Genomic DNA, 16362 nt, shown 5'->3' with positions numbered 1-16362 from the left:
TCAAATTAATCTCTTCTCCTACCTGACTTCCCTGGATAATCCTTTCCTTCCTCAACTCCAGGCCTTTCTTTGAGCCCCTCCCTGACCATGGAAAGTGCTCCACTGCCCTCCTTGCTGAGCCATAGACATCAGGGCCCTCAGGGTTTACCTCCTCCAAGGAGCCTTCTGAGATTAACCACCCTTCCCTCCATTCTGTTCACTCTCTTGTTTGTAGACCTTAGCACATGTGCTTGGCTTGTAGTGGGTGTAATTTGTACCTTGTACTTTTCTTTATTAATAAAAAAAAATTGGTATTTCTTTTTTAAGCTCTCCCTGTGATTCTAATGTGCAGCCAAGTTGGAAGCAATTGGTCTAGGCCAGGCTTTCTCAGACCTAATAGGCACACAAAGCCTATGGGGATCTTGTTATAGAGTCTGATTCAGGCTGTCTGGCACGGGCCTGGTACTCTGCATTTCTGCCATGCTCCTGGGTAACGTGCCTGTCCTCCGAGGAGCAGTCTCATCTCACAGAGGCCCAAGGAGGTAAGGTAGCAGGGACTACTTGGTAAATAGGGGTTTAGTGGTAAAGTTCAGGCATGAGCATGTCTACTTGTATAATATATTTAATAGTTAATAATAATATAGAACCCCTTATGAACACAGTGGATGACATCTGAATTTTTCAGTGTTCCTCATTTTGTTACTTTCCCCTGTGAAGTCCTCAAACAGGACCCTTAATTGCAGGTAATAGCATATAGTAAACAGTATATAAGTAATAAAAGAATATTCTTAATTACATAGAATTGTTTATTTATTACTGGCATTAGTTAACATATTTATGTGCTTATTAAATTTATACAACTTTTTCATGGCAGTTTGCACTGGGCTTTTACTATTTGCCAGGCACCGTGTCTAGAGCTTTGTATACATTATCGCGTTCAATCTCTGTCCCCACCTGATGAGAAGGGTATCATTGTCACCTCCATTTGGGTAAGAAAAATGAGGAGTACAGGGGTAAAGTAGCTTGCCCTCTACTAAGTGGTGGAGCTGGGATTTGAACTCAGGGGCTGACCACTGGGATATGTTTATTTTAAGTGCCAATAACTTCTTGGCTCCACATTGAGAGTCCATTTTTTTTGGCGTCCCTGCCCATGTTTACCCCATTGTGTCAACATGGAAGAGGGGCTGTGTTAGTGGCTCTTGAACACAGGCAAGAGCCCTTCTCTGGGTCTGTCTCTCTTTCTCTCCTGTTTCTTCCAGCCATGCCTATGGCACCCACTCTGTTTCATTTACTCATTTTTCCTCTTCCAGGGCATGCAGTACCTCCACAGGAGCCCGCTGGGGTCCCATGGAAACCTGAAGCCTTCCACCTGCTTGGTGGATGGTCGGATGCAGGTGAAGCTGTCAGGATTTGGGCTGTGGGAACTCAAGTATGGACAGACCCATAGAACGTATAATGAGAAGACAACGGACTACTCAGGTAACCACTGAAAGATCTTGCACCCACTCGCTATTGGCAGAGGGTAAAAGAGGCTCTTTATTTTACCTTTGCTTCCTGAATGTGCACTTGTACAAGTCCCTGCAGGCAGGCCTTCCTCTGGAGCTGACACTATGTGCCTGCTTGGCTCACCTAAGAACCAGAGAGAATAGCCTCAGTGGGTGAACTAGAACATAGTGTGATGTGTGGATTACAAGACTGGGTTCCATACCGACTTGGAAGGGTCACTTGAAGCAAGTCTTTGTCATGCCCCAGGATCATTTGGAAAGCTAAAAACATATATAGGTGCCTGGGTCCCACCCCATTTCAACCAAACCAGAACATCTCAAGATGGGGGTCTGGGCATCTGTATTTTTTTTTAAAGGCTCCCAAATGATTCCAGTTTGCAGGTAGAGACCAAGACCTAATGCCTTGAGTCCAACCTTTTTGACATATGAGCAAACCGAAGGCTGATGGCTCTTCCTTATTGCCCAAAGTCAGTTGAGGCCTCTTGAGTCTCAGTTCCCCTGATGCAGATCCCCGGCTCTGCTACAAGCCCATTGTTCTCAGCCCTGACCACCTCTTTGCTAGAACAGCACATTGCCAGCGACTTTTCTGAGGGGGTGTCAGGAGGTGTCTGTAACATGGGATAGGATGGTGTCTTCCAGAAAAATACAAATGGAAAAATGTCAAGGACCTGCAAGTAGCTACTCCTAGTCCCTCACCCACCAATATGTTCTCATTCAATGATCATAAACCCAACACAAGTTCATTGGAAAAAAAAAAGTAGGTAGCAGAAAGGGAAAAATAAAAGGAAAACCACTTGTAACTTCACTCTCAGATATTAAGCACTGTCAACATGTTCCTGTGTGTTTTTCCTGATGATTTTCTCTGTCCATTTGCACACCTGGGCCCTATTCGCTCTCTAAGTCAGACACTAACAGGGCTGACTCCTCGGGGGCCTGGATGCTTTAATTTCTCCCATTTTTTCCCCCTGAGAAAGAGGGGGTGGTGTTTCCAGTTTTGCATGGCGGATCTCACTCCATGCAAATGTCCTGTTGCTTTGCAGAGCTCTACTGGACGGCCCCGGAGCTGTTGCGGCTGTCAGAGGCACCCCGGTCGGGCACCCCAAAAGGGGACGTGTACAGCTTTGCTATTCTGATGAGGCAGCTGATCCACCCCCAGGAGCATGGGCCCTTTGACCACCTCAATGAGGGGCCTACAGGTAAAGCCAGAGAGTCTCCTCAGAAGCTCTGGTCATCTGGGCTAGCTTTACAAAGTTAGTTTTTATTAACTGTTGCATTAAGTTTTTATTAATTAATTTACAACTTATTCCATTCTTATTTTTTGCTTTGAAAAATAGAAAAACAATTGCATTCTGGTTATTCCCCCCCCACCAAAAAATATCAAATGACTTAAAATTGCAGATTTTATTCTATTATAGCAGTCAGAGTGAGCCTATTAGAAAACAAGTCAGATCATGTCCCTTTTCTACTCCAAACCCTCCCCTGGCTTCCTTACATTGCCTTATAATGGCCTATTAAACCACTGAAGATCCCAAACTATCCAGCCCTTGTTACCTCCTGTCTTAGTTTCCCAGGGCTGCTGTAAACAAATTTCAGACTGAGGGGTTTAAAACAACAGGCATTTATTCTCTTACAGTTTTGGAGGCAGAAGATCCCAAATCAGGGTGTATCCTCTGAGGTGCAGCCCGGTGGTTTGAATTTCCTCTTAAAGTTTGAGGTCGTTTTATTGATTGTTTCATGGCAGTTCTTAGAGTTAATATAGGAAATTACTAGTGGGAATGCAGTATGGAAATGTGGTTCCCTGGAATTTGTACCACTACTTTTGAAACTATGGTTGTCCCATGACTCCAATTTTACTTCATTTGGGAAACCAATTGCCTACCCCACAGTATTTTTAAATGCATATCCTTTTAGATTTATGTTTTAGGCATTAAAAAATGTGCACTTAAAAACAAGCACATATATTTACAAAATTAAAGTCGTAGTTTACATACACTTTGTCAGCTGTTTGTTATTGTTATGAACCAAAGGCCATAGTTTGTTCAGATTTCCTTAGTTCTTACTTAACGTCCTTTTTTCCTGTCCCAGGATACCATGTCACATTTAGTCATCATGTCTCCTTAACCTGTCTAGGGCTTTCCTTGTTTTTGATGACTTTGGCACTTTTGAGGAGTACTGGCCAGACCTGTTGTAGGATGCCCGGGTCCCACCCCATTTCAACCAAACCAGAACATCTGAAGATGGGGGTCTGGGCATCCACATTTTTTTTAAAAGCCTCCCAAATGACTCCAGTATGCAAGTAGAGAACAAGACCTACTACTTTGAGTCCAACCTTTTTGACATATGAGCAAACTGAAGGCTGATGGCCCCCACAATGTGGTTTTATCTGATGCTTTTCTCATGGTTAGACTGGGGTGATGGGTTTGGAAGTAAAGGACCATTTAAATCATGTCAAGGTAATTATTATCAACATGATTTAACACTATTGATGTTGACCTTGCAGTGGCAGAGGCAATGTTTTTCAGGTTTCTCCTCTGTAAAATTACTCCCCTCCAACCCCTCCATGCTGTTCTGTTTGGAAGGAAGTCACTATGTGAAGCCCACGCCTACAGGGATAGAGTTATGCTCTACCACGCTGAGGGTGGAGTATCTACATAAGTTATTTAGAATTCTTCTCTATGGGAGGTTTGCCTATTCCTCTCATTTATTTATCCAATTATTTATATCAATATGGGTTCATGGATATTTATTTAATGCATTGGGTTATAATCAATATTACTTTATTTTGCTATTCAAGTTGTTCTAGCTTTGACCATTGGAAGCTCTTTCAGTTGGCTTCTGTGTCCCTTTTTCATACCTAATCATTGTGGGAAGTTTTGTGTGTTTGCTTTTTAAAGCCCTTCTTTACTTTCTTGTACTACAAGATGCTTCAGATTCATCTTGTATGTTCTCTGCCTCAGCTTTAGAAGCAGCCATTTCTCCAAGAAGCATTTGTTTCTTTTATTAGAAAATGGTGTTAAAAACCAAGATCTGGATGTTGGGTGTGCTCATTGTGACTGGGGTACCATTGCTTCTAGGCCCTCTCAACAGACAAAGCAAGGAAATGTATGTGTATCTATATACATATCTTTATCTATATCATCTATCCATCTATCTATATTTTTAAGGCAATCTTATTGAGATATATTACATATTCACATCCCACATAATCTTTCAAATTATGCAATCAGTGGTTCACAATATCATCATATAGCTATGTATTCATCATTACAATTGATTTTTTTACATTCTCGTTACTCCCAAAATAAATAAAAAAATAAAAACAAGAAAAGTAAAAATAAAAGTAATAAAGAACACTTCTCTCCCCCTTATTATTTACTTATGTTTTATCTCTCTTTTTTTTTTTTACTCATCTGTTCATACACTGGATAAAGGGACAAGGTTTTCACAGTCGTTTAGTCACACCTTAAAAACTCTATAATTATTTAATCATCTTCAAGAATCAAGGCTATTGGATTATAATTCAACACTGTCAGATATTCCCTCCAGCTACTCCAATACCCCCGAGACTCTTAGGGGCTATCCATATACTGCATAAGAATAAACTCCAGAATGATTTTTCAACTCTATTCGAAATTTCTCGGCCACTGAAATTTTATTTTGTTTATTTCTCTTCCTCCTTTTGTCAAGAATTCTTTCTCAATCCCATGATGCCACCAGGGCCAAGTTCATCTCCAGGGGTCATGTCCCAACTTGCCAGGGAGATTTACACCCCTCATTCACCTATGGAATTGGCTTAGAGAGAGGCCACACCTGAGCAATAAAAGAGGTTCTCTGAAGGTGGCTCTTAGGCTTAATCATAAGTAGTCTTAGCTCCCCCTTTGCAGGAATAAGTTTCATTAGGGCAAGCCCCAAGATTGAGGGCCTGACCCATGAAATTGGCAGTCCCCAATGCTTGCGAGAATATCAGATCTTCCCCAGGTGAAGAAATTGAATATTTCCACCTTTTTCCCCAGTCTCTCAGGGAGTCATTGAAAATACTTTTTAGTCTTCTGCCCAGATTACTCTAGGATGAATTGGGGGATCACACAAGCCAATAAGAGCTCATTCTCTATCAAGGTTCCAACTGTGTCTGTATTGAACTGGATTAAGTTCATACCGATAACTCCAACTCATTCAGCCTACCGCCTTGCTTTCCTGTAACTTACCCTCTCTGAAAATGAGAATGCTGGCTCATACTGTCTGCCATCCATCCACTTACTTGTTCAATCCCAATCTGTGTGTGTATATATGTGAATATGTGATATATATATATATATATATATCAGAATCAGACTGGTTTACCTGTACCCTTGTGAGAATTTTCCCAATTTGAGTACAATAATTATGAACAGTTACTTCTATCTTTAGACCTATTATCTCTAGCCATTTTACAGTCAGCACCTTTTTTCATCTACCCCCTTTAGTGAGGTTATGTCATACATTGGTACATTTTGTCACAGCCTGCATTCCGTCCTTTGGTTCCCTGATATCCTAATTGATCTTTTAAAAAATTGAATTCCTTAAGGTTGACACTTTGTGCTGTGAACTCTACGGGTTTTAAAAAATACATAATTTCATGTATCTAACGCTAAAGTATCACACAGAATAGTTTCATCACCTAAAAAAATCTCCCTTGTTTCACCTATTGAATTCCCTCTCTTCCCCAAACCTCAGGAAATCACTGATCTATTTTTAACTCTATAATTTTGCCTGTTCTAGAATGTCAGATAAACCAGATCATATAGTACATAGCCTTCTCAGACTAGCTTTTCACTTACTGATAATGCATTTGAGATTCATCCATGTTATACTACCTGCAGTATTTTACACCAAAATATTGGTACATTATTCTCAAAGTATCATTTCCTTCACAAAACCTAATTAAGGGGAATATTTAAAAACCACTGTGAAAGCCAATGAGGAAGTTCAAACAGATTTACGAAGTTGGACAGAGGGACAAAACAAAGCAATACTTATTTGCACAAATAACTTTAATGTGACATATTATATGGAAATCAAAATTGCATAAAGCATGCTTTGGAAATTTCCAACACTAAATGCCTAAGATTGTATAGGCGAGTGCTCCACTACAAAAAAAGTTGATTTATTAAAAAAAAAATGTTTTGCTCTAAAAGGAGTTTAACTAGGGAATGCTTACTTGTTCTACATTAGGATTCTTCATTTGTTGGGAGGATTTTCAAATGTCACTTAAAATATCTAGATTCTTCTGAAATTTGCCTCTGCTGCTATTTGTTAAAAAGCCAATCCATAAACTTTAGAAGAACAGCTACTTTAAAAAATGTACTAAATTAAAAAAAAGTGTACTAAATTGCATAAACCTCATACATTTGACTATCTCAACCCAAAATGAATTTCAGAAATCATCAACCGAATCAAAGACCCCATGGCACCAGTTCCACTGAGACCTTCCCTGTCAGAGGAGAAGGGCAATGAAAAGTTCGTGGTCATGGTGAGGACATGTTGGGATGAATCTCCTGAGAAAAGGCCGACTTTCTCTTCCATCAGGAAAGTTTTACGAGAAATCAGTCCCAAAGGGTGAGTTAGATGTGCAACAGACACTTTCTCCTAGTTGTTTAACCATTAGAATTTTAAAACTACATGGTGGTGAAAAATTCTGTATGGCTTACTCCATTTGTTCATGCATGTGTTAATTCATTCATCATATACTCACTCAGAGCCTACCATATGCAAAGCACCCTATTAGTGCTGATTAAAGTGGAGTGATAAGTGCTCCCTTTATTTCATACCTATATATTACAAAAATGTATCAGGCATTCGTACTTCTGTTGACCTCTTGCCCATTGCAGATGTCACCAATCAAGGCATTTGTTCCCATGGAGTTTTTTTTTTTTCCCCCATGGAGTTTTGACGTGACCTTAGGATCTTTTTCAAACCAACATTCCAAGGGTCATTACTAATCCATTGGAATTGGACTATGAGATAAAAATGATTCACTAACCTTAGAGTACACGATTGGCTCAGCGTATTCATACAACTCAACATTTTTCTCCCGATCGACTTTCTTCACATCAGGATAATTGCATCCTTTTGCTGCATTGAACATATGGAGGTATAGTTGTGTTAGAGGAAGTCTGAGTTGGCAGAAAGAGCCCTGGGCTGACAGTCAACATCTCCTAAATCTGCCGTTCACTCAGTTGTGCATTTTGTACACACCAGCCCTGCCTTCTGTAGTTTCCAGAATCTTAAAAGTTTCAAATGGTATGTCTCAGGTTAGTAACTATGTCATGACTTTTTACTCAGAAAATAAGGTCCCTAATGTGAAGCCAAGTCAGTTTTCTCTGGACCTAAGTCTCCTCATCAGAAAGATGAGTTTAAATGACTTCTCTGAAGATCTTTTTAAGAGTAAGAGTCTATAGGATCTAAAAATGCCTCTTAAATGTGACAATCTGAAAAGGCTGTCTCAACCTGAAGTCTGCATTTTCAATCATCTATGATGGCGGTATGGAGCACACTGGGTAGCAGTGGGAGAGCCAGGGATGTCTGCCATTTTTTTTGAGTGCCTGCTGAGCATTTTCCTCATGACATGGCATGAGGAAACTTTATTCACGTTATTTTTCCCTGAATTCTCAGATAAGCCCTAGAAAGTATGTATTATTCATGTTTTTCCGAAGAAGGCTCAGAGAAATGAAAGAAGCTGGCCAAGATCACAGAGCCTGTAAACGACAAGCTCTGTCTTCATGACCTCGTTGCCCTCATCATTTCACTGCCATCCACTGACAACCCTTAAGTAGGAAACCTTAAGGGTGAGGCATGTGTTCTTGGAATGCTTAGCTGGAGGCTGTGCTTAGCTGGAGGTGTTACCGCTGTGGCCCAAAAGTTCCGGGAAAACCATATTAACACCTGGGTTCTTTCAAAGCCACGTGCGCATACTCGACAGTATGGTGAGCAAGCTGGAGGTGTATGCCAATCACCTGGAGGAGGTGGTGGAGGAGCGGACGGAACAGCTGAGGGCAGAGAAAAGCAAAGTGGAGAAGCTGCTGTCTACAATGCTGCCCAGGTATTCCAAAGCATTGTGGGTCTTGACAAAGGAAGCCAGGAGTAACAGCAGCACCTCCTAAGAGGTCCCACATGGAGAGACTATTTTATTGACTCTGTTCTTTTCCTAAGAGGCTGTCAGACTCTTCTAAAAGGCGTCCAGCATTTTGTGTGTAATTTAGTTCACTCTGTAAAGGGAGATAGAGGAGAAAGCCCCTCCCTGCATCCACCAGAGGCAAAGACGCCGCGGTGGAAGAGGGTGGATGCGGCAAAAGGAGAGTGGCCTGTAGATGGCGCTCTAGCTTCACGAGTCTGGTTAATGAGCCTGCCAGTATTTCAAATTGTACATCCAAAAGCTTTGCACGATGCAATATGCATCCATGACATCCGATTTAAAAGATCAGTTTGATTCTGTTTTTCACCTGTGTATTCTCTTATCTAAATTCTTGACAGAAGAATTTCCAGTGAAAACTCCTATATCCTTCTTGTGTGTCAACAAAAGACACAGGGAGGGGGCTGTGAATATTTTCATGTGGGGCTGGGTAATTGAAGTAAAAATACCGATTTGTGGGTCAGTGAATGATTGCCTTTTGCTTCCACAACTGCAAACTCTATATAAATCTTTTTAATTAAACTCTAAAACAGGATTGGAAAATGAGATGCCCTCAGGGGAAAAAATCCTTTTTGTAAATGCATTTATGTGTAAACCCCCACACTACTTCTTACCCACCAACGAACAAACTTCCTTAGAGAATGTACAGTTGGAAAAAAGAATGCCAACAGAATCCCTTTTGATGATTGCATTTTGTTGACCTAAAACCTCATTCACTCAATCCATTGCCACAAAAGGATCCGTGAGGGTGACTCTACAGGGGTCAGTGGGAGACAAGATAAATAAGATGCTGTTAAAAAAAATGATCCTTTTCTCTGTTTTCAGCTTCATTGGAGAACAGCTTCTAGCTGGAAGGTCCGTGGAACCAGAACATTTTGAGTCCGTGACAATCTTTTTCTCTGACATCGTTGGATTTACACAATTGTGTTCTCTCAGCTCCCCTTTGCAAGTTGTAAAGCTCCTCAACGACCTATACAGTTTGTTCGATAATATCATTTTGGTTTACGATGTGTATAAGGTGAGGTGCCTGGTTCCTGGGTGGTGAGGTAACTGGGACTCCGGGGCATGAGGGCAGATGCCAGTGGCCCCAGAGGTCAGCCACAAGGAAGGCTAGGGACCAGGCTGGCAGTCTATCCCAGTACGTGGCAGAAACTCAATATTTTATTCCTGTTTATTTTCCTGGTAAAGGGCGTGATTAGTCACAGATGTACGGGCTTGTCAAGAATGATCTGTTGTTCCCTCTGTTTCCTTCCATTATTTTACTTAACACTAAATGTATTTCTAAAAGAAGCATTGACCTTCTACTGGCTAATTTCTTCCTTCTCCTCTCCCTGTCCCGGAATGGCTTTCCTTCACATTCAGAGAGGCTCATCTTTACTCTCCTTTCAAGGTTGCTTTCTGGATCTGGTGTGGGTCTCATTTCTGTTCTGTTTCTTAGTAGCTCAGAGTGAAGGTAGGCCCACAGTGTTAGACTATGAGACTTGTGGCTAAAGCTGAGACAACAGTCACCTGCCTATGTTGCTCTGGGGAGGTGTGAGCATGGCCACCTAGAGTGAACAAAATTAGGGAGGGGTACAGCAAAAACTATTAATTTGACTTCATTTAAAAAATGCTCTTTTACCCAGTGGAAAAAGCAGCCTATGGTGATGATGACCATCTTATGTGTTTTCTAATTTTTTCAGCTAGGGCCAGGCCATTACTGGGGATGGTAATGGGTGCTTGTGGTTGTGCATGTTGTGTGCGACAAGCATACCTGCTTAATCGGTGATCCCAGGGCTTTGCATCTGAGGCCAGGAAGATATGGGGGACAATGAGGTCATGTCCCTCACTGACATGTCCTCAGTGGGTATCCCCTAGGGTTTCCCACAAATATTCTGCTTTCTTCAAGGGGGGAAGAAATTTGGTGTAGGCAATCTCAGCAGATCATGCACACCAAGCCAAACCCAAACTTGCCCTGTTTAGGGTGGCGTTCTCTGGGATTTTTCCTCCCACTCTTACCTTCTCATTTAGTTTTGCATAAGCTAATATTAAACAGTTTGTATTCCTAAAGGATGTTCTCATGGAGGGGAAAGGTAACCCAGAAGCAGGTTGGACTTGTGTACTGGCTGACTTTGCATAACTTGAGGGTCACCAGGAGATGGAGGTATTTTTACTGCCTGGCTAATGCCTGAAATTTCACTTTTACCACATCAACTTTGAATTTTGCTAAAATGCAGAGGATCTGGAAAGAATCGTGACTTGAAGTTTCTAGATAATTTCTAAATATAAAAAAAATTATTTATTTTCCTGTTGTGAATGAAGGCTCTGAAAACTGATTTCATTAGGAAGGCTGGGGGAGAAGAAGAGAAGCCAGGAAGATACATGTATACATATAAATATGTATAAATATATACAGGAGCCCTGATGTAGAGTGAGGACATTTCAGGTTGGGTGAGATGGATTCTGCTTGAGCCACTTGGTCCTTCAAGATTCACTCCACCAAAATTTAGGCCTAAGAGTCACCCCCAAGAGAGCCTCTTTTGTTGCTCAGATGTGGCCTCTCCCTCCAGCCAACACGACGAGCAGTCTCACCACCCTCCCCCTCTCTGCGTGGGACATGACTCCCAGGGGTGTGGACCTTCCTGGCAATGTGGGACAGAGATCCTGGAATGAGCTGAGACTCAGCATCAAGGGACTGAGAAAAACCCTAGAATGAGCTGAGAATTAACATCAAGGGATTGAGAGAACCTTTTCGACCAAAAGGGGGAAGAGTGAAATGAGACCAAGTGTCAATGGCTGAGAGATTCCAAACAGAGTCGAGAGGTTATCCTGGAGGTTATTCTTACGCATTACGTAGATATCAGCTTGTTGTTCAAGATGTAGTGGAGAGGCTGGAGGGAACTGCCTGAAAATGTAGAGCTGTGTTCCAGTAGCCATGTTTCTTGATGATGATTGAACAATGATATAGCTTTCACAATGTAAGTTTGTAAATGTGAAAACCTTGTGTCTAATGCTCCTTTTTTCTACCATATCAACAAAAGAGTAGAACATATGGAATAAAAATAAATAATAGGGGGAACAAATGTTAAAATAAATTTAGTTTGAAATGCTAGTGGTAAATGAAAGCGAGGGGTAAGGGGTATGGTATGTATAACTTTTTTTTCTCTATTATCGTTTTATTTCTTTTTCTGTTGTCTTTTTATTTCTTTTTCTAAATCGATGCAAATGTTCTAAGAAATGATGAATATGCAACTATGTGATGATATTAAGAATTACTGATTATATATGTAGAATGGAATGATATCTTATTGTTTTGTTTGTTGTTAATTTTTTTTTAATTAGTTAGAAAAAAAAAAAAGATTCCCTCCACCATTACACTGCTGCCTGTCTCAATGGTCCTGAATTTGAGTTGGGGAGATATGGCCACCACCAATATCAGATCCCAGAGGAAGGAGGAGTGACTGTGGGAGTGGCGGGGTCAGAGAGATGGGGCTTTGTGGAAGAACCACGAGAAGAGTAGAAACTTGAGGATAACTGGAACTTGTATGGGGTGGGGGGAAGGAAATGTGATCCTTCAGCAAATGAATGGAAGGGGCTAGTCTCCAACTCCTAGCCCCATCACCCAGAGAACACGAGGTCACTTTGCTGCTTTATTTTAAGGTTGAAACCATTGGAGATGCATACATGGTGGCTAGCGGGCTTCCCATCCGCAACGGAACCCAACATGTGGACCAGATAGCCACAATGTCCTTGCACTTCCTCAGTGCCACCGTCCACTTCCAGATTGGACACATGCCTGAGGAGAAGCTCAGGCTCCGAATCGGCCTCCACACAGGTATACAGCTCTAAATGCAGAGGGCCTATGGTTCAAATATGGTGGCGGGTAGTTCTGGGTTTGAGTCCTAGTTCTGAGGCTTTTAAGAACTCCGAAATTGAATGATGAGATCTTCAGTGGAAACAGAAGGTTGAATTGTCTTTGCATGTGCATTTCCAGGTGGCCAGATTGCTTGGCACCAACAAGGACACTCAAAGACTCCAAGGTGGTGAATCAAAATAAGGAGGGGACCCAAAACCAGGCTACTTTGCCCTCCATGCCTCTGTTTCTCCTCTGCTTCTAATGCCGTTCGATGTGTTCTGTTCTTGTTAAACTCCTACTGAGGGAAGGCTTCATGGGTGTGCGCCGAAGGACCCCATGCTTGTTTTAAGGCTCTGACACTAAAATTAAAAATCTTTGTCTTGAAATTCTTAATAATTTTTTAAAAAGAGGCCTTGCATTTTCATTCTACACTGGCCCCCACAAATCATATAGCTGGTTGTGCCCTTACCTACCCTATGAGATCCAACTAAGATAAAACCTCTTAGATGGAGCATTTACCTGACCCTCAATCACAATTAATTACTCCCACCTTTGTGCATCGGTTGACTTCGTTTACATCTCTAATGCACAAATGACATATCATTAACGGAATATGTTGGTCCCTACCAGGTCCTTCTATCGTAAGGCCGATTGACAAGCTTTGTCCTAGGAGTGCACCTAACAAAGATTTGTGGAATTTTGTTTGTTGACTTGTTGGGCATGGGGGGGTCTGGCCCTGGAGAAATGCACACTGGCTATGCAATCTGGTCCTTTACTCTATAGGTCCCGTGGTGGCCGGTGTGGTGGGAATCACCATGCCCAGATACTGTCTGTTTGGAGACACTGTGAACATGGCATCCAGGATGGAAAGCAGCAGTTTACGTGAGTATCACATAAGCACTTTGTAAATACAATAGTGCTCTCCCCCCAGTCCTCTACGTTTATCTAGAGAGTATTTTCAGAAGACCTATTTGCATTTCGTCTACTTCTTTTCCATCTGAAGGACAAAATTATCCACCTCAGGCAACACTGATCACAAGCTTTGTAGATAGGGTTTTGCACGTATATCTACCAGCCTTGGAAACACCCACATCCTTCTCCTTCCGAGACTTTCCATTCTAAACAGCCAGACACACATGGAATAAAATTGTTTTATTTTATGTAGAGCAGGAGTTAGCAAACTTTTTTGAAAAAAAAAGCAGGCAGTAAACAGTCTAGGCTCTACGGGGCATGTGTTCTCTGTTGGAACTACTCAACTCTGAAATTGTAGCATGAAAGCAGCCACAGATAATGTGTAGATGAACAGGCACGGCCATGTTTCAATAAAACTTTATTTACAATAACAGGTAGTTGGCTGGATTTGGTCCACAGGCTGTAATTTGTTGATCCCTAATGTAAAGTATATTCTTCATGGTGCAGGAGAAATCTATAGCCAGAAACTCTAGGGAACATTACATTCTTTTGCTTTACAGTAATTTTATCGCATTGACTACTGCTGGGCACAAATAGGCCATTTATCAGCTGAGATGTGGAAAAAATAATTACTCAGTATTTAAGCTTCAAAACGTTTGGATTAACTTTCTTTTGAATTTATATATTTCTCTCGTTATACAAACACAAAACAAAAAATTTCCCTCTTTTGATTACTGTGTTTAAGTTAATCAACCGCATTTCAAACACAGATATAAACCTCTCTCTTAGCTTGTAAGTAAAGGTCTTAAGGGTAGATTTTGACTGCAGAACTCCTTATGTAGGCCCCAAACCTAATTTCAACTGCAGTTCTGGTCCTAAACAACATCTTCCAGTAATATGTCCCAGTCTTGTTACCATTCCAAGTAGCCTTTCTGTTTCCTAAAATCTCAAGGAACAGTGGGAAGTAACAGCTTGCAAACCGAATCAGTTCTGTCTCCTGTTTCTGTACTGATATGGTAAACTTCAGTAGCACCCAACAATGTCTGAGCAATGCCTGGGTGGTTGGGGGTCCTAGCCCAGGTGTGTCAGATTTCAAGGAGGTTGTCTGTGGGTTGCTTAATGGGAGATCCTGGCAATCTGGGAATGTGAGCTGGGAAATGTTCCCTCTCCAAAGCAGCCCCCACCCTCCCGACACCCGTATGAAAGCCATGACCAAGGTCATAACTTGGTGATGACTGATTTATGGCAGCTCTCCGGATTCACGTCTCTCAGAGCACCACAAGCACCCTGCTAGCATTGGGAAAGTACCATTTGCAAAAGCGAGGCACCATTCTAGTCAAGGTAAGGCCAAGCCAACTGCATCCCACCTGCCCCATTTGGGACTCTGATGGTGATGCTGAGGACCTGGGTGGGATGAATGAATCTCTGTGCAGCAGGGCATAGAGACTTCTAAGGTCCATATCTGGTAGCTCTCACCACTGCCAGGTCTTCTTCTTTCAAAAGGGACTATGCAGCATCCTCAAATGGCCAAATGAGGAATCAGTGTCATAAAATCCTGAAACATATGACAGAAAATACCTTAGCCACCACCTAGACCAACCTATCCTGGGATGCCTCTTTTCTCTCTGCCACAAGTGCTCCACCCCCATCACCTCCCCATCCCCCACCCCCAGTTCAGCTCCCCACACAAAGCCCAGGAATTACAGTGCTCACCTTTCCTTCCATGTCCCTTTACCTAGGTCTAAAGTGTCCAGGCAGAGGGTGAAAAAAAGTCCATTGGTTTAGACTTGGAGATGCTCGGACCTCATCTCTGTGCATTTAAATCTCTCTTCCCTTGCCTTCTCCCCTGCCCTGGCCTGCAGGCTGTCACTGAAACGTATCATGATACCTTCTCATCTTTCTGATAAACACTGTTGTTTCCCTGGGGGAAGGGCTGTGCCTCTTGAGGGCAAGTCTGTAGGAGAGATACTCAAGCAAATGCGTTAGGGTGAATTCCTTCCTTCAGCCTTTTCCTCTACAGTGGGAGTGGTGGGTGGCTACTATGACTCTAGGTGTTTGGGTGGGTGGGTGGGGGTGCAGGGAAGATAAGAGAGAGAGTAGGGATGGCTTCAACTTCAGTCTGCTGAGCCTCGCCCTGGCATACTGTACTGGAACAGCAGACTTCAATCCAGAGGAGGATTTTTCTAGCAAAGCTACAGTGTAGATCTGACTTTGAAGCCTGCCCCACTGCTCACTGGCTGTATGCTTTTGGAGCTTGGTTTTGCCACCTGTGCAATGAGGGTGGGGATAACGCTGCCCTGGAAGGGCAGATGTGAGGATTAAATGTGAACACACATGAGGTGCTTGTATGGTTCCTGACTCATAGTAAGAGCTCAGTAGATTTTTTTTTTTTTAAGTTTTCTTTGCCACAGACTTTAATCATAACCGGCCCTCACCTCTCAGACCATTGCTGATGCTTCATTTAGGCTTTTCAGCAATCCCTGAGAAAATCACCAAATGTCAGCAACACTGAAGCCTTTCCCCCACTGAGGCAGACCAGAGGTGTCTGCTCGGAGGCGGTGTCCCCTCCTCTGTGACCTCCAGGGCCCCTCACTACCTCCCACAGGGCAAAGGAGAACAAACAACTTTCTGGTTGAAAGGCAAGGAAGGCCTCCCTTTTCCACTGCCTGAATTTACTGAGGAAGAAGCTCAAGTCCCAGAGATCTTCTGAGGTGAGCATCTTCCCGAAAGTGGTGCTTGGGGTCACGTGAACCTCCGTGAGGGACCTTTCTTTGGATCCTGGAAAGCTCCCACTTAAGGGGTTTGGCTATGGGGGTAGTGGGTCGATCTCCCACTAGGGGGAGCCAGCTAGCTGACCTCCTCTTCCCACCTTGGGGTTTGCCCTCAGCCTCGGAACCCAGATCAAGTGTGGGTCTGGTTATGGTGAAAAGGGTGGATGCATTTCCTGGGGCCAGGGGTGGGCT

At 42.6% G+C, this 16362-nt stretch overlaps 1 protein-coding gene across 1 annotated transcript in view; it reads left to right on the top strand.

Moving 5' to 3' along the window:
- The window catches only part of LOC143653426 (guanylate cyclase 2G-like), a 36961-nt gene extending 20852 nt beyond the window's left edge, over positions 1–16109 (top strand). The window contains exons 13-21 of the mRNA XM_077124463.1: positions 1290–1458; positions 2525–2680; positions 6902–7079; positions 8422–8562; positions 9478–9670; positions 12292–12466; positions 13271–13369; positions 14649–14740; positions 16005–16109. Coding sequence (XP_076980578.1) covers positions 1290–1458; positions 2525–2680; positions 6902–7079; positions 8422–8562; positions 9478–9670; positions 12292–12466; positions 13271–13369; positions 14649–14740; positions 16005–16109 — 1308 coding nt within the window. The remainder of the gene's footprint in view (positions 1–1289; positions 1459–2524; positions 2681–6901; positions 7080–8421; positions 8563–9477; positions 9671–12291; positions 12467–13270; positions 13370–14648; positions 14741–16004) is intronic.
- The last annotated feature ends 253 nt before the right edge of the window (positions 16110–16362 follow it).

Source organism: Tamandua tetradactyla, chromosome 13, assembly GCF_023851605.1.
Source record: "Tamandua tetradactyla isolate mTamTet1 chromosome 13, mTamTet1.pri, whole genome shotgun sequence".
NCBI lineage: Eukaryota > Metazoa > Chordata > Mammalia > Pilosa > Myrmecophagidae > Tamandua > Tamandua tetradactyla.
The sequence above is the reverse complement of the archived record's forward strand: the minus strand, read 5'-3'. Positions and strand labels throughout refer to the sequence as shown.